The sequence below is a fragment of the Nicotiana attenuata genome, chromosome 6, assembly GCF_001879085.1.
Source record: "Nicotiana attenuata strain UT chromosome 6, NIATTr2, whole genome shotgun sequence".
Classification (NCBI taxonomy): domain Eukaryota; kingdom Viridiplantae; phylum Streptophyta; class Magnoliopsida; order Solanales; family Solanaceae; genus Nicotiana; species Nicotiana attenuata.
Window position 1 is genome coordinate 19,631,788 of NC_031994.1, and position 19,990 is coordinate 19,651,777.

General features: G+C 36.9%; 1 protein-coding gene across 1 annotated transcript; it reads left to right on the forward strand.

Annotated features, from left to right (window-relative positions):
• LOC109226679 (ubiquitin-like) lies at positions 1,432-18,195 on the forward strand. The gene is made up of 2 exons (XM_019391505.1): positions 1,432-1,475; positions 17,546-18,195. Exon 2 carries the CDS (start codon positions 17,546-17,548, stop codon positions 18,005-18,007), a length of 462 nt encoding a protein of 153 aa, XP_019247050.1. The 5' UTR covers positions 1,432-1,475; the 3' UTR covers positions 18,008-18,195.

Here is a 19,990-nt window from a genome sequence, read left to right on the forward strand (position 1 = left end):
TTGGTATTGTGGAATCATTATTGATAATTGTGCAGATTTTGGTACTCGTCCCAGCTGTCCGTGAGGCGTATCAACTCGGATTAGCATTCGGAGACTCGAGGTAGATCTGCTGGCGTCCGCAGACCTTGAAGTCCCTTTCCATTTCCCCTATTTTACTGTCCTTTTCGTTCAAGACAGTTGTAGTTATTTCAAACCCTGTTTGTAGAGACTCTAGAAGCTCGTGAATTGTGACTCCAGATCCGGGTTGTACTTAGATATTATTGATTTTTATGTTAATCCGCACTCAATTTTAGTTTCATTTCAGCTTAACTGAGTTTACTTATTGAAATTTATTGAAATTGACTTAAAGATCCTCTAACGTTGGCTTGCCTAGCAAGTGAAATGCTAGGCGCCATTACGGTCCCGAAGGTGGAAATTCCAGGTCGTGACACCAGCAAACCAACTACCTTGCTTTGACTAAGTGGTCACATTTTATTTTACTTGTACGTATTTTTTCTTTTATATANATTATATTTAAATATTTCACTTTTCTTTTATATATATATATATATATATATATATATATATATATATATATATATATATAAAAACCAACTACCTTGCTTTGACTAAGTGGTGACATTTTATTTTACTTGTACGTATTTTTGACAAAGCGGTGTCGGATGACACCGCTTCAACCACAGTAAATCCGCCCCTGCCTAGTATTTAGTCACTAAACTAGTTCGTAGTTCTATATATAAAATAAATTAAGAAATAATAATTTAACCTTCGATAGATAAAATTATGCACTTTTGATCTTTTCACTAATAATTGTTACAAATTTAACAAATATTTATTGGCGATGGACCGAAAATATAATCCTGTCAATTAAAATGTAATTGTACTTGGCTGTATCTCTATGTTAGGAACTTAGGAGAATCAAAGCTAATTATAAGTAACGAACCAATTCGCAATTGTTCCTTACTTCCTTTTGAGAATTGTTCTATAAGAATTAAGTAAAATCTATGTAGCATATAGTAGTGACAATAATAATCTAATAATATAAATGGGACATAAGGTGTCCATTGTTTGTTATGTTCCTAACTTGATTGGACCAACCTTATCATTATCCTTACAATTAATTATTATTATTATTATTATTGTTGTTGTTTTTATTGTTTTAATTTGTTTGCGAACTAATGTTCTCTAAGAAAGAAACTAGAGAAATACTTATATATATACTCGTTATGTTATTTGTTTTACTTTAAGAGAAAATATATCAACCAAAAATTAATTTTATGTGTCTGGTTAGGGCTCTATATATTTCAAATTACGAGAGTTTCTCCTACTCTCTAATTATTTGACAATTTCTTAGGAGCTGGTTGCCTATCATCTCCGATTTAATTGGCACTTAAATATTCCTCGCTTTAGTTCAATTTTCTTCTTTTTAGTTCTTGAACAACCTCTTTCTCTCTTTATTCTCACAAGTTTTCAAGGTAAGTTCTTCTATTGCTCATCTCCATCCCCTCCATTTCTTTCTTTATCATTTTGTTTTCCTTTATTTATTTCGTACGTCTGAAAAAGAATGATGAAGTTCATAATTGACTATCTAATCTCATTTTAATTTGAACGTTCTATTTCTTATGTTTGTGTGAAATAAAATTTAGATATATAGACAACAAAACAAAACTAATTAAAACAACCATTGTTGAACGTTCTAATTGATTTCATGTAAATGGTTTAACCTGCTTGGTAATTGTCTCGTTTTCTGATTATGTGTTATTTGACATGAGGAAAGCATTCTTTAATGTTCGTGTCATTAGTCAAATTAATATGGATCTTAATGAAGGGGCAGTCTAGTGCATTAAGCATCCAGTATTCATGCAAGGAGTGGTATACGCATGAATTTTCGTAAATGATGTCAATGTTTGAAGAAGTGAACAAATGAATAAATTATTATAACGACAAGTGGTGTCATTTTTTTTTATACTTATACCCAATATTTTAATTTTATTTATTATTTATACATACAAAATATGAGAAGATTTCGACGAAGCGATGTCAGGTGACACCGCTTCGATCAAGGTGCCTATGCCCCTGGCCCCACCTCAAGGGGTGTGATATGTTAGTAGACTGTATTTGTAAAATAATTCTGAAAATATAAATGAACATAAACAGAAATGAGCATAAATAGAAGTGAACATAAACAGAAAATCAATTCGAGCCCACTGAATTCACAGTGTTCCCTTAAGGAATTTAATCCCCTCCTAGTACCCAAGGTTATGGATTATTTCCTCCCAGGATAGAACGAATTACACACTGGTGTAGTGGTACTTCAAACCCCAGTGTTTCAGCGAACACAAAGTTCGGTAGCAAATCACACTTACTGTTGCTTTGTTTGATGCTAAAAGTATGCAGAAGAAGGAGGAGAAACTCAGAAAATCGTAGTGAAATTCTGAGCAGAATGGTGTTGTATTTATAGCCAAAGTTGGGCTGAAATCTGAAGATGTGCAACTCTTCAGAATGGTTGTTTATGCAAAACGGCCACAGCATAAATGCCATTACATAAATGGCCATTTACTCAATAATAAAGAGGGAAAATAAAGAGGGAAAATTGAAGGGTAGTTAATTTTCTGTTACAAAAACAGAAAACTGAACTGAATTGGATTTAATATTAATATTTATTTTAATATTAATATTCTGTTATTAAAACAAATATTTAATAACATTTCTGTTAATATTTTACTATTAACAAATAAATTTGGTCCAAAAAATTAATCGATCAATTGACCAAATCCAAATCCGAAGCCGAAGCCGAAGACTGAAGCCGAAGCCGATGCCGAGCCGAGCGAGCGAGCGACGACGACGGCGCGAGGCTTGCCTTCTTCTCAACTCTATAAGAGGTAGAAGAAGAGCAATTGCTTATATACCCATAAAAAAACATCTTCCTCTTCCAATATGGGACAATGTCCATTTGCCAGGGGGAAACTTAAAATTTCACTCAAAAATTTTATTTCCCTCCATTTCCCATTCACCCTCTTTTATGTATTTAATATATTAAATACAAAAAAACCCAACAATCCCCCACATGAATGGGGAATGGCTATATCACGGAAGTATGCATGAAAAATTGTGTGATTCGCAAGCAAGGAGTAATTGCATTTGGATAAGTAGGTTTCCCTTTGAACTTTCCGTAGTGAACTTATGTCGGATATACTCGATCATTCGGTAGATTTGATATCTTTGAACCATCGAACTTTGGTGTATACCTAGACAACCACAAGTCACACAACCAACCCTTAACCGTCTTTGGTTCTCATTGTTGTGTTCGTTTCAGCCATGAACACCGCCTGGTTTCATAAGTGCGTAGAGAACTGGCCTTACGAAGTTCTCCTTGAAGCAGCTAACACTTCACACTTACATAGGTGATTCCTAAACGTGCCATCCCGTAGATACACTATTTGATATACCCCGTATCAAATTTAGAAATCATTAAAAACCCTTAATGCTTTATCCTTGTACTGAACATTGTCTCATCATGAGAATGGACCAAAAGTTTAGTTGACAATGTTGAACCGTCATTAATGACTTTGTTTGATCTCCTTGAGCCTAGATCTTGGGATCTCCAGTCTTCTAGGTAGAGTTACCGCCACTATGACTTGTTCTCAGCCACAGTCCCATTCCCCTTGATGACTTCTCAACTACCTCTCTAGTTAGGCCTTTTGTAAGTGGATCCGACACATTATCACCTGACTTTACATAGTCAATCGTGATAATTCCTCTACAGAGTAATTTTCTAACGGTTTTATGTCTTCGTCGTATATGACGAGATCTACCGTTATACATAACGCTCCCAGCCCTTCCAATTGCCGCTTGACTATCGCAATGTATGCATATTGGTGCCAACGGTTTGGGCCAAAATGGAATATCTTCCAAGAAATACCGGAGTCATTCAGCTTCTTCACCGGCTTTATCTAAGGCAATGAATTCAGCCTCCATTGTACAGCGGGCAATACAAGTTTGTTTGGACGACTTCTAAGATACCGCTCCTCCACCAATAGTGAATACATATCCACTTGTGGACTTGGAATCAGTTGATCCGGTGATCCAATTTGCATCACAGTATCCCTCAATGACCGCAGGATATTTATTGTAGTGCAAAGCAAAGTCCTGGGTATGTACTAAATACCCCAAAACTCGTTTCATGGCCATCCAATGAGATTAACCTGGATTGCTCGTATATCGACTCAATTTACTTATAGCACAAGCTATATCTGGTCGTGTACAGTTCATGATGTACATTAAGCAACCCAACACACGAGCGTAATCCAATTGTGATATGCTTTGGCCTTTGTTCTTTGCTAATGCAAGATTCACGTCAATTGGAGTCTTTGCAACTTTAAAGCCCAAGTGCTTGAATTTTTCAAGTACTGTCTTAATATAATGAGATTGTGACAATGCCAGACCCTGAGAAGTGTTATGGATCTTAATTTCCAGAATTAAATCAGCAACTCCCAAGTCTTTCATATCAACCTTGCCAGTTAGCATGCGCTTAGTTGCATTTATGTTGGCAATGTCATTACTAATTATCAGCATATCATCCACATATAAGCAAACAATGACTATGTGATTTGGAACATTTTTAATGTACACATATTTATCACATTCATTTATTTTAAAACCATTTGATAACATTGTTTGGTCAAATTTCGCATACCATTGTTTGGGTGCTTGTTTTAATCCGTAAAGGGACTTAACAAGTCTACAGACCTTCTTTTTTACCTGGAACACAAACCCTTCAGGTTGTTCCATGTAGATTTCTTCCTCCAACTCTCCATTTAAGAAGGCTGTCTTAACATCCATTTGATGAATTTCAAGACCATAAACTGCAGCTAACGTTACTAATGTTCGTATGGACGTAATTCTTGTAACTGGAGAGTATATATCGAAGTAGTCAAGACCTTCTCGTTGTCTATACCCTTTGACCACAAGTCTTGCCTTAAATTTGTCAATAGTGCCATCATCTTTCATCTTCCTCTTAAAGATCCATTTAGATCCCAACGGTTTATTTCCTGGAGGAAGATCAACCAATTCTCATGTATGGTTGTTCAATATGGATTCTATTTCACTATTGAATGCCTCTTTCCAAAACAAGGATTCCGAAGAAGACATAGCTTCTTTAAATGTTTGAGGCTCATTTTTCAATAAGAAAGTCACAAAATCTTGTCCAAATGAAGTAGACGTTTGTCACGACCCGAATTTCCCACCCTCGGGAGTCGTGATGGCGCCTACTAATATGAGCTAGGCAAGCCAATCATTTGAACAATTTAACTTTTTACCCATTTTATATTCTTTAACAATTACGAAGATATAACATTAAACAGCGGAATTTAACATAAGCGGAAGAAAAACAATAAGCTATCTGAGCATGAATATCTACTACAACTGCTTGAGTCTCGACTACCCAGAACCGGTGTCACAGTTTTAAAGACGGTCTAAGAATACTACACTTAAAGGTCTGAATGAAATAAATTCAACACTGTCTCTGGAAATACATCAAAGAAACAGGAAAGTAGACGAAAGGAGATGCGAGGGCCTGCGAACGCCTGCAGGACTACCTCGGGTCGCCTGATGAATAAGATCCAGCAATCTCACTGCGGTCCGAAATCTACAACACTGGGGTCTGCACGAAAGAGTGCAGAGTGTAGTATCAGCACAACCGACCCCATGTGCTGGTAAGTGCCTAGCCTAACCCCGGCGAAGTAGTGACGAGGCTAGGACCAGACCACCAAATAAACCTGTGCAGTTGTATAATATACAGCGGAAAGTAAAGCAGAAATAAGCAAATAAAGATTGGAGGGGGAAACATGCTTCGGGAAATAACAGATAAAGCAGAATCTCAAGAGAATTATCAAGAAACCAAAATTCAACTTCTAACAAGGATAAGGAAAACAAGGCAGATTTCACTCTCGGTTCACAACTCGTTGCAGGAGTGCAACCCGATCCCATTTCTCATATCTTGTGGTAGGCGTACCACCCGCTCCCATTTCATTAAATCTTGTGGTAGGCGTACCACCCGCTCCCATTTCATTAAATCTCGTGGTAGGCGTACCACCCGCTCCCATTTCATTAAATCTCGTGGTAGGCGTACCACCCGCTCCCATTTCATTAAATCTCGTGGTAGGCGTACCACCCGCTCCATTTCATTATATCATAAGTTATTCCAAATGAAATTTACTCCAACAAACGCAACAATTAATACGAATTCATAAGACAACAAGTACACAATAAATATGATTCACCGAGGAAAGCAAATAATGACAGGGAGCAATTAATTATGGACTTTAAGGAGCAATTAGGCAATTTAATATTTAGTATACTAAATGTCAAGTAGCAATTAAGTCACATAAACATGTAGCAATTATAGCATAAAATTCAAGGCATATTGCGCAAGGATACCTTGATCCAATAATAACAAGTAACACAATAAAGGAAAATGTCAACATAAAGAAACACAGTAATAGTGGAATTAGACAATTAATGCATTTGAACTGATAACAACAAGAAATCATAACAAACGGCAATAAGTGCACGGCATCACCCTTCGTGCTTTAACACTCTTTTCTCACAATAACAAACAATGCACGGAATCACCCTTCGTGCTTTACACTCTTCCTCACCCAAGCAACAATTACAAAGCAATTAGGGCAAGAGAATCAATGACATCACCATAAAGTCAAGTAACAACAGAAAATCAGTAAAATAAACGTAAAGATCAACACAACTCAATTATCAGCAAGGATCAGGGAAATTAAGGACAAGTGCACGGCATCACCCTTCGTGCTTTTACTCTCTTTCCTCACCAAAGCAGTTATATGATAAAATGTGCACGGCATCACCCTCCGTGCTTTTACTCTCTTTCCTCACATATAATCAATAGGATTGGCACGGAATGGTACATAGCGGCACGGCATCACCCTTCGTGCTTTACACTCTTTCCTCACAGTAACAAACAATGCACGGCATCACCCTTCGTGCTTTAACAATCTTCCTCACCCAAACAACAATCACAAACAAGGGGCAAGCTAATAAACAAAATAATAATAAAAATCCCGGCAAGGGAACACAATTAACCAATTAAATCCCGGCAAGGGTACAACATTAACAATCTCAACGTCCCGGCAAGGGAGATAATCCACAAAGCAATAATATCCCGGCAAGGGAACAATTTAATAACTCTTTCTCTTGCTTTCACTTTTATTTCATAACTCACTTTACCACTTGAGCCAATGCTCCAAAGGATTCAATCATCTCATATACTTTCACATTTCATAATATAACTCAAGCCAATGCTCCATGATCTAAAGTCACAATTACTGCTTTACTTCTCACAACAAATAGAAATTACTTCTAAAGCATAGATCGTTCAACGAAATCATGAAAATCACATTTTAAGACCCACGGTCATGCTAGACACCAACGTATAGATACTCGTTACCATGCCTATACGTCGTACTCAACAATTACCACATAGAAAATAGGACTCAACTCCTAATCGCTCAAGCTAAGGTTAGACCAAACACTTACCTCGATGTCTTGAACACAACTCAAGTCTCAATTATAGCTTTACCCCTTGATTCCACCGCCAATTACTTGTCACGACACGGATTTTCCACCTTCGGGAGTCGTGATGGCGCCTACAAATATGATCTAGGCAAGCCAATCATTTGAACAATTTAACTTTTTACCCATTTTATATTCTTTAACAATTACGAAGATATAACATTTAACAGCGGAATTTAACATAAGCGGAAGAAAAACAATAAGCTATCTGAGCATGAATATCTACTACAACTGCTTGAGTCTCGACTACCCAGAACTGGTGTCACAGTTTCACAGACGGTCTAGGAATACTACACATAAAGGTCTGAAAGAAATAAATTCAACACTGTCTCTGGAAATACATCAAAGAAACAGGAAAGTAGATGAAAGGAGACGCCAGGGCCTGCGAACGCCTGCAGGACTACCTCGGGTCGCCTGATGAATAAGATCCAGCAATCTCACTGCAGTCCGAAATCTACAACACTGGGGTTTGCACAAAAGAGTGCAGAGTGTAGTATCGGCACAACCGACCCCATGTGCTGGTAAGTGCCTAGCCTAACCCCGACGAAGTAGTGACGAGGCTAGGACCAGACCACCAAATAAACCTGTGCAGTTGTATAATATACAGCGGAAAGTAAAGCAGAAATAAACAAACAAAGATGGGAGGGGGAAACATGCTTCGGGAAATAACAGATAAAGCAGAATCTCAAGAGAATTATCAGGAAACCAAAATTCAACTTCTAACAAGGATAAAGAAAACAAGGCAGATTTCACTCTCGGTTCACAACTCGTTGCAGGCGTGCAACCCGATCCCATTTCTCATATCTTGTGGTAGGCGTACCACCCCCTCCATTTCATTAAATCTTGTGGTAGGTGTACCACCCGGTCCCATTTCATTATATCTTGTGGTAGGCGTACCACCCGCTCCAATTTCATTAAATCTCGTGGTAGGCGTACCACCCGCTCCCATTTCATTAAATCTCGTGGTAGGCGTACCACCCGCTCCATTTCATTATATCATAAGTTATTCCAAATGAAATTTACTCCAACAAACGCAACAATTAATACGAATTCATAAGACAACAAGTACACAATAAATATGATTCACCGAGGAAAGCAAATAATGACAGGGAGCAATTAATTATGGACTTTAAGGAGCAATTAGGCAATTTAATATTTAGTATACTAAATGTCAAGTAGCAATTAAGTCACATAAACATGTAGCAATTATAGCATAAAATTCAAGGCATAATGTTGCGCTAGGATACATTGATCCAATAATAACAAGTAACACAATAAAGGAAAATGTCAACATAAAGAAACACAGTAATAGTGGAATAAGACAATTAATGCATTTGAACTGATAACAACAAGAAATCATAACAAACGGCAATAAGTGCACGGCATCACCCTTCGTGCTTTAACACTCTTTCCTCACAATAACAAACAATGCACGGAATCACCCTTCGTGCTTTAAATTCTTCCTCACCCAAGAAATAATTACAAAGCAATTAGGGCAAGAGAATCAATGACATCACCATAAAGTCAAGTAACAACAGAAAATTAGTAAAATAAACGTAAAGATCAACACAACTCAATTATCAGCAAGAATCAGGGAAATCAAGGACAAGTGCACGACATCACCCTTCGTGCTTTTACTGTCTTTCCTCACCAAAGCAGTTATATGATTAAATGTGCACGGCATCACCCTTCGTGCTTTTACTCTCTTTCCTCTCATATAATCAATAGGATCGGCACGGAATGGTACATCGTGCAGCACGGCATCACCCTTCGTGCTTTACACTCTTTCCTCACAATAACAAACAATGAACGGCTTCACCCTTCGTGCTTTAACACTCTTCCTCACCCAAACAACAATCACAAACGAGGGGCAAGGGAATAAAGTAAATAATAATAAAAATCCCGGCAAGGGAACACAATTAACCAATTAAATCCTGGAAAGGGTACAACATTAACAATCTCAACGTCCCGGCAAGGGAGATAATCCACAAAGCAATAATATCCCGGCAAGGGAACAATTTAATAACTCTTTCTCTTGCTTTCACTTTTATTTCATAACTCACTTTACCACTTGAGCCAATGCTCCAAAGGATTCAATCATCTCATATACTTTCACATTTCATAATATAACTCGAGCCAATGCTCCATGATGTACAAAAGTCACAATTACTGCTTTACTTCTCACAACAAATAGAAATTACTTCTGAAGCATAGATCGTTCAACGAAATCATGAAAATCAAATTTTAAGACCCACGGTCATGCTAGACACCAACGTATAGATACTCGTCACCATGCCTATACGTCGTACTCAACAATTACCACATAGCAAATAGGACTCAACTCCTAATCGCTCAAGCTAAGGTTAGACCAAACACTTACCTCGATGTCTTGAACACAACTCAAGTCTCAATTATAGCTTTACCCCTTGATTCCACCGCCAATTACTTGTCACGACCCGGATTTCCCACCCTCGGGAGTCGTGATGGCGCCTACTAATATGAGCTAGGCAAGCCAATCATTTGAACAATTTAACTTTTTACCCATTTTATATTCTTTAACAATTACGAAGATATAACATTTAACAGCGGAATTTAACATAAGCAGAAGAAAAACAATAAGCTATCTGAGCATGAATATCTACTACAACTGCTTGAGTCTCGACTACCCAGAACTGGTGTCACAGTTTCACAGACGGTCTAGGAATACTACACATAAAGGTCTGAAAGAAATAAATTCAACACTGTCTCTGGAAATACATCAAAGAAACAGGAAAGTAGATGAAAGGAGACGCCAGGGCCTGCGAACGCCTGCAGGACTACCTCGAGTCGCCTGATGAATAAGATCCAGCAATCTCACTGCGGTCCGAAATCTACAACACTGGGGTCTGCACAAAAGAGTGCAGAGTGTAGTATCAGCACAACCGACCCCATGTGCTGGTAAGTGCCTAGCCTAACCCCGGCGAAGTAGTGACGAGGCTAGGACCAGACCACCAAAAAAACCTGTGCAGTTGTATAATATACAGCGGAAAGTAAAGCAGAAATAAACAAACAAAGATGGGAGGGGGAAACATGCTTCGGGAAATAACAGATAAAGCAGAATCTCAAGAGAATTATCAGGAAACCAAAATTCAACTTCTAACAAGGATAAAGAAAACAAGGCAGATTTCACTCTCGGTTCACAACTCGTTGCAGGCGTGCAACCCGATCCCATTTCTCATATCTTGTGGTAGGCGTACCACTCGCTCCATTTCATTAAATATTGTGATAGGTGTACCACCTGCTCCCATTTTATTATATCTTGTGGTAGGCGTACCACCCGCTCCCATTTCATTAAATCTCGTGGTAGGCGTACCACCCGCTCCCATTTCATTAAATCTCGTGGTAGGCATACCACCCGCTCCCATTTCATTATATCAACAGTTATTCCAAATGAAATTTACTCCAACAAACGCAACAATTAATACGAATTCATAAGACAACAAGTACACAATAAATATGATTCACTGAGGAAAACAAATAATGACAAGCAGCAGTTAATTATGGACTTTAAGGAGCAATTAGGCAATTTAATATTCAGTATACTAAATGTCAAGTAGCAATTAAGTCACATAAACATGTAGCAATTATAGCATAAAATTCAAGGCATAATGTTGCGCTAAGATACCTTGATCCAATAATAACAAGTAACACAATAAAGGAAAATGTCAACATAAAGAAACACAGTAATAGTGGAATAAGACAATTAATGCATTTGAACTGATAACAACAAGAAATCATAACAAACGGCAATAAGTGCACGGCATCACCCTTCGTGCTTTAACACTCTTTCCTCACAATAACAAACAATGCACGGCATCACCCTTCGTGCTTTATACTCTTCCTCACCCAAGCAACAATTACAAGGCAATTAGGGCAAGAGAATCAATGACATCACCATAAAGTCAAGTAACAACAGAAAATCAGTACAATAAACGTAAAGATCAACACAACTCAATTATCAGCAAGAATCAGGGAAATCAAGGACAAGTGCACGGCATCACCTTTCTTGCTTTTACTCTCTTTCCTCACCAAAGCAGTTATATGATAAAATGTGCACGGCATCACCCTTCGTGATTTTACTCTCTTTCCTCACATATAATCAATAGGATCGGCACGGAATGGTACATCGTGCGGCACGGCATCACCCTTCGTGCTTTACACTCTTTCCTCACAATAACAAACAATGCACGGCTTCACCCTTCGTGCTTTAACACTCTTCCTCACCCAAACAACAATCACAAACGAGGGGCAAGGGAATAAACAAAATAATAATAGAAATCCCGGAAAGGGAACACAATTAACCAATTAAATCCTGGAAAGGGTACAACATTAACAATCTCAACGTCCCGGCAAGGGAGATAATCCACAAAGCAATAATATCCCGGCAAGGGAACATTTAAGAACTATTTCTCTTGCTTTCACTTTTATTTCATAACTCACTTTACCACTTGAGCCAATGCTCCAAAGGATTCAATCATCTCATATACTTTCACATTTCATAATATAACTCGAGCCAATGCTCCATGATGTTCAAAAGTCACAATTACTGCTTTACTTCTCACAACAAATAGAAATCACTTCTAAAGCATAGATCGTTCAACGAAATCATGAAAATCACATTATAAGACTCACGGTCATGCTAGACACCAATGTATTGATACTCGTCACCATGCCTATACGTCGTACTCAACAATTACCGCATAGCAAATAGGACTCAACTCCTAATCCCTCAAGCTAAGGTTAGACCAAACACTTACCTCGATGTCTTGAACACAATTCAAGTCTCAATTATAGCTTTACCCCTTGATTCCACCGCCAATTCGTTCGTGTCTAAATCAAAAATTACTTAATTACATCAATAAACGCTAAATAAATCACCCCAATGCATGAAAATGAGTTTTCCAAAGTTTTACCCAAAAAGTCAAAAATCGCCCCCGGGCCCGTGGTCAAAACCCGAGGTTCGAACCAAAACCAGATTACCCATTCCCCCACGAACTCAAATATATAATTTGTTTTGAAATCGGACCTCAAATTGAGGTCCAAATCCCCAATTTTTGAAAAACCTAGGTTCTACCCAAAACACCCAATTTTTCCCATGAAAATCTTTGATTTTAGGTTGAAATCATGTAAAAGATGTTAATGATTGAAAGAAATGAGTAAAAACTAACTTACAATTGATTTGGAGGAAGACTTGTGCTTGAAAAATCGCCTAAGTGTGTTTGGGTTTGAGAAAATATGAAAAATGGGGTTCAAAATCGTTTAAGTGTAAAATTGCAGGTCTCTGATATGGGAAATGCGAACAGGGGTTATCAATTGCAAACCCCGACCTCTGCAGATGTGGGAAATGCGAAACAGGGTTCACATTTGCGAACCCTTTGAAATTTCTGGACCTTCACATTAGCGAAACAAAAGTCGCATTTGCGACTGGGGAATTGCGAACACAGGGTCGCATTTGCGACCCCAGGCTGACTAGAGGACCTTCGCATTTGCGAACCAATTGGTCGCATTTGCGATCAGGCCTGCCCAGGTCTAGTATTCGCATTTGCGAACCAATTGGTCGCATTTGCGATCAGGCCTGCCCAGGTCTAGTATTCGCATTTGCGATGGAAGTATCGCATTTGCGAGCTCGCATTTGCGAATTTGCGAAGCCTGCAGACCTGAATCACACCAGCAAATTTTTAAGTTCAAAAATGCAACCCATGGCCTAACCAAAACTCACCCGAGCCCTCGGGGCTCCAAACCAAATATACACACAACCTCAAAAATATCCTACGGACTTATTCGTGCGATCAAATCACCAAAATAACATTATAAACATCGAATTAAACCTCAAAATCCATGAATTCTTTCAAACTTCATAAAACATCAAACTTTCCAATTTAGGTCCGAATCACGTCAAACGACGTCCGTTTTTCACCAAATTTCACAGAAACATCTTAAATCATATATATGACATATACCGGGTGCCGGAACCAAAATACGGGCCCGATACCATCGCTTTCTAATCAGATTTCATTTCCAATTTTCTTAGACATTTCTAGAAAACAATTTTACAAAAAAATTCATTTCTCGGGCTTGGAACCTCGGAATTCGATTCCGGGCATACGCCCAAGTCCCATATTTTCCTACAGACCCTCCGGGACCGTCAAATCACGGGTCCGGGTCCATTTGCCCAAAATGTTGACCAAAGTGAAATTTATTCATTTTAACATCAAAACGTAGCATTTTTCACAGAATTTCATATTTAAGCTTTTCGGATACGCGCCCGGACTGTGCACGCAAATCAAGGTAACTCTAAATGAGGTTTTCAAGGCCTCGGGGACACAGAATTCAATTAAGAACAGGTGATGACCCTTTGGGTCGTCACAACGTTCTTTGACGTTTACTACGTATTGGATCCTCCTGGTTAAGTGTACTTTCTTTTGTTTCTTCCCGAGGTCGTTTAGATCCTTCACCAATCGACTCACATTCCTTTTTATATGGATATATATTTTCAAAGAACTCAGCATTATCTGATTCTATAACCGTATTATTATGAATGTCGGGATTTTCTGATTTTATGAACCAAAAATCGATATGCTTTACTATTAGTCGCATATCCTATGAAAACACAATCAACAGTTTTCGGTCCTATCTTTACCCTTTCGGGCTTAGGAACTTACACTTTTGACAAACACCCCCACACTTTAAAATAATTCAAGTTGGGCTTCCTTCCTTTCCATTTTTCATATGGAATGGATTGTGTTTTGCTATGGGGTACTCGATTTAGTATTCGACTAGCCGTAAGAACGGCTTCCCTCCACAAGTTCTGTGGCAAACCAGAACTTATCAATAAAGTGTTCATTTCCTTTAATGAACGATTCTTTCTTTCTGCAATCCCATTGGATTGGGGCGTGTAAGGGGCCGTTGTTTGATGAATAATTCCATATTCTAAACATATTTGTTCAAAAGGAGATTCATATTCACCACCCCTATCACTTCTTATCATTTTGATTTTCTTGTTAAGTTGCGTTTCAACTTCATTTTTGTATTGCTTGAATGCGTCTATTGCTTCNAGAGCTTATATTTAGCGATGAATTTTATTCTGAAAATAAATTTGTTGTTATTGAGCCAGCTATTACTATAATTTTTTATAATTGAAGTAAAAATATTTTAGTTACAATATTTAATTTCAAGTAATTTTTGTGGCTAAAAAAGTTAGTATTGCTACAATATCTTCAAACACGTGGCAAAAACTTTCTATTAGCTACAAAATTGAATTGTATGAATAAGTTTATAGCTGTTAAGCCACTTATTGCTATGGATTTTTATAGCTTGAAGCAAAGAGATCTATTTAGCTATAACATTTTATTTCAAGTAATTCTTTGTGGATATAAGGTTGTTATTGCTATAATAACTTTAAACGCGTGGCAAAAAATATACCATTAGCTACGAAGTTTTGTTGTAGCAATAAATTTGTAGCTATTCAGATCATTATTGCCACCGTAATTAGCAACTATAGAAGAAATAAAGAATTAGGTTTGCCAATTTAATTTTGTAGCTAATAAATTTTACGAAATTATAAATAGTTGTGAAATTTTAATTTTTGTGGTTATTGATAGGTATTAGCTACGATTTTCATATTTGTAACTGAAAATTGATAGCTATAAATACATAGAATTGTAGTGTTGCCATAATCTATGGTCAGACGAGGGCTAAGTATCTCGAGTCAGACAAACTTGTCAAAACTTGATCACTTGAGGAATCTTCAAGTCTAGAAGGTGAACTGAACGTCACTTCCAAGTCCACACATTCCACACAATAGTTATCTAATCTTGCGTCGTTTACAACGTTTGTTTGTTTTTTTTGAATTAAGGACTCCCATTCTATTTTTATTCTTTTTCTTTTTCTCTCTCTCCCTTTTAGTTAACATGACGGCGTTACAAAAAAATAGTTCACTGGACCTGCTAGAACTTATAGACAGCATTGACAAACTTGGACTCAGTTGTTACTTCGAAGTTGAAACCAAGGAAGCTTTTGAAAAGATAATAATGTCCGTCAAAACTAATTCCAGCTCGACGGAGGATCTGTACATAATATTGCATTGTGGAAAAAGATCAATTACCATTTCAATACTCTTTCTACATCACATCGAAAACTTCTCAAGCATGTAATAAATGAAGCACGGATGGCACATGTCATGTACCAATTTGGAGATGGATTTGGGGTTCAAGATGGTGAAACTCGAGATCAAGTCCTCTTCAACTTGGTTCATCCTATTACATTATAATTTCTATAATAATCTCGGCCTATTCACTTTCGTCCTATTCATATTCATGATAATTAGACATACTTGTGATTTGTCAAGAGAAGAATTACGAATAAAAATCAATTAACATTTAGTTGAAGAACAATAGAGGAAAAATTGAGAAGGGTAAAAATTGAGAAGAGTTAACTTATATAGCCGTCCATCCAACCATTTAAATTAAAAATATTCGACGAATATATATATATATATATACACACACAATCAGTGAGTAATCTATATTTACCCGCTAAGTAAAATAAACTGTGAATTCAACTGGCTATTTATGTAAAGGTTAGTCCAACAAAACCTTTTTATGTTGGCCAATACAATAACAACAACAACAACATACCCAGTATAATCCCACATAATGGAGTCTTGGGAGGATAATATATACGCAAACCTTATCCCTACCTTGTAGTGATAGAGAGACGGTTTCCAATAGACCCTTGGATTCGGATAAATAACTTGTTAGTAGACTAGTATTTGTAAAATAATTACTGAAAATATAAATGAAACATAAAACAGAAAACCAATTCGAGCCCACTGAATTCACAGTGTTTCCTTAAGGAATTTAATCCCCTCCTAGTACCCAAGGTTATGGATTATTTCCTCCCAGGATAGAACGAATTACACACTGGTGTAGTGGTACTTCAAACCCTAGTGTTTCAGCGAACACAAAGTTCGGTAGCAAATCACACTTACTATTGCTTTTTTTGATGCTAAAAGTATGCAGAAGAAGGAGGAGAAACTCATAAAATCGTAGTGAAATTCTGGGCAGAATAGTGTTGTATTTATAGCCAAAGTTGGGCTGAAATCTGAAGAGGTGCAACTCTTCAGAATGGCTGTTTATGCAAAATGGCCACAGCATAAATGCCATTACATAAATGGCCATTTACTCAACAATAAAGAGGGAAAATAAAGAGGGAAAATTGAAGGGTAGTTAATTTTCTGTTACAAAAATAGAAAACTAAAATTTGGATAACTGAATTGGATTTAATATTAATGTTTATTTATATTAATATTCTGTTATTAAAATAAATATTTAATAACATTTCTGTTAATTTTACTATTAACAAATAAATTTGGTCCTAAGCCGAAGCCGAGCCGAGCGACGACGACGACGACGGCGCGAGGCTTGCCTTCTTCTCAACTCTTTGAGCTAGAAGAAGAGCAATTGCTTATATACCCATAAAAAACCTCTTCCTCTTCCAATATGGGACAATGTCCATTTGCCAAGGGGGAAAACTTAAAATTTCACTCAAAAAAATTCATTTTCCTCCATTTCCCATTCACCTTCTTTTATGTATTTAATATATTAAATACAAAAAACCCAACATGATATAGGCAGCCTACCCTGATGCAAGCGTTAGTGGCTGATTCCACGGCTCACTCGAACCCGTAGCCTATAGGTCGTATGGAGACAACTTTACGGTTGCTCCAAGGCTCCCTTTAATATGAATCTTATAATATATATTATATTTCTTAGATGTAGTTCCTAGTCATATGTTATCATGTCATAAGTTAGTGTTTGTGATGTTTAGTTTTCCCTCTCTTAATTTACTAATGATTCTCTATAATGTCCAATACTTTAATTTCTCATTGCATGCAATTATACAGATGCAAATCTTTGTTAAGACACTCACAGGAAAGACCATTACACTTGAGGTTGAGAGCTGTGACACCATTGACAATGTTAAAACAAAAATTCAAGACAAAGAAGGAATTCCTCCAGATCAACAAAGGTTAATTTTTGCTGGAAAACAACTTGAAGATGGTCGAACACTGACTGATTATAACATTCAGAAGGAATCCACTCTCCATCTTGTGTTGCGTCTTCGTGGAGGTTATAGAGAAGAAGAAGTTTATCCAATTTTTGTTAGGACTTATAAAGGAGAAAAAATTACTTTAGATGTTACAAGTAATTATACAATTGAGAATGTGAAAAAGATGGTCCAAGAAAAAGGAGATTATAAGGATAAGTTACATATGTTCTTAGATGGTAAACTTTTAGAAAATGAGAAAACTCTTTTTGATTATCATATTAGAAAAAATTGGACACTCCATATTATACGGCGTTAGAAAGATGGACTATTATTTTGGAGGTAGAGAACTCTAATTAATGCTGTAGTTGATGTCAAAGCAAAAATTCAAGATTAGCAGAAGCTAGCTAATTTTTTGCTCTTAATTAAGTAGTATCTAGGATTGTAATGATTGTTGATATTATTGCCTGGTGTTGTATTAATGAGAGAAAAAATGATGGAAAGTAATGATTTGGGTAAAAATGTCATTTTTTTTTTCCTCTTTATATAGTACAAGTCTCATTAGATTTTAAGACAAATAGTTCTTTATTTAAGTTTGAGTATAGTTTCTTCTTATTACTCTTAAAATATAACCCTAAGCATTTTTAATCCTTTTAGATTACCAAATAGGAGCACTTTTTTTTGGTAATTAAAAAGATTTTATTTACCAATATTTACAACTTTTTAAGATAAGTACTCCTGCTGGACATGAAGCCCCAGCTGGGAATTATCTAAAACTGTGCTACTTTCCATCTCCTGACTCTTGCTTCTATTATCTTCTATCCTACATCAGGGTACCAGTTTAGTGATGATATGGTTCGTCCTAGCGTAGAGAATAAAGTGGCACTAATATGTATTTCCTGAATGATAGATCGTAGAATGACATTGGCTGATCTCTTCTTCTTCTTCTGGAATATCACATTATTCCTCTCTTGCCAAATGTGGTGAATTGTAGCTGCTAATGTCATTCTGCATAGTGTTGCCCCTCCACTCTTCCCTTTGCCAACATGTTCTAACCACTTCAATTCCTCCTGCCAAACTTTCGTTGTTCTCTGTATACCTTGCCAATTCAGTAGATGCTGCCAAATAGTTCCTGAGATTTAACAGTCAAAGAATAGGTATTGCAATGTTTCATTCCCTCTTTGACACAGTGAGCATGTCTGATCTGAAAATAATCCACCATCTTGCTAATCTTTCTTTTGTCGCTAACATGTCTTGTATTGCAACTCGTAGTATGAATATCCACTTGGGTAATCCCTGATTGTTGCACACTAGCATGTCATCTGCTGAAACTCTCCTTGCATGGCTTTGTATATTTGTCTCATAGGAATCTCTATTCTCTCTATCTGTTGCACATTCTCTTCTGTAAAACCAGTATCCTCAAAGTAGTTTTTTGCTTTGAATATCTTTTGGATGATCCATGATGCACTATCGGGCTCTGTATTCCAGGCTCTGTTTTCTTTTATGTAGTATGAATGTATCCATTGTACCCACCGTTTCTCCTTCTTTGTGCAACTATTCCATAAGAGCTTGCAAATAGCTGCTTTGTTCCACATCTCCACATTGGTGAAATTAAGGCCCCATACTACTTTTGGGGCACACAGTTTGTCCCAGGCAAACAAAGTCTTTCTGGTAGGTTCAACTGTTCATGTCCATAAGAATCTCCTACAAATTGTTTCTATGAACTGGATGATTTTTCTTGACAAAATGAATATCTGAGCCCAGAATATTGTATAGCAAATAGAACACTCTCAAGTAACATTGCTCTTCCAGCATATGAGCCCAGAATTTGTTGCTGAGTCATGATGCTCACTCCACCAAAGTAAATACAATTTTTTTTGGATTTGCAATTAGACCTGAGGATGCAGAAAACACTTGAAAATGCTGATGGAGTATCTTTACTGATTGCAGTTCTCCTCTACCGAAAAGAATTAGACCATCAGCAAACCCTAGGTTGACTTTGGCACACTTTTAATCTCCATCAACTTATTAAATGGTACTCTTTCCAATCCATTTTAATTGATTTTTAGTTTTTTACACACATATTAAGAAATCTACCTTTTAGAATTAATTAACAATGAAATTGACCATATTAACCTTAATTCATCAGAAATATAACAAATACTCTCAGACTCTTTACTCCAAGGGCAACTTTAAAAAAAAGAAGTAAATTCCTTCTTAATATCCGAGAAATTCTTGTTCTAGCATTGAGAAATTTCAATAGAAGCAATTTCTAAGTATTCTTGTGTTAATGTGACTACTC

Bases quoted from the DNA above. Each gene is read 5' to 3' on its own strand.
- LOC109226679 (XM_019391505.1), top strand. From the start codon at position 17,546: ATGCAAATCTTTGTTAAGACACTCACAGGAAAGACCATTACACTTGAG.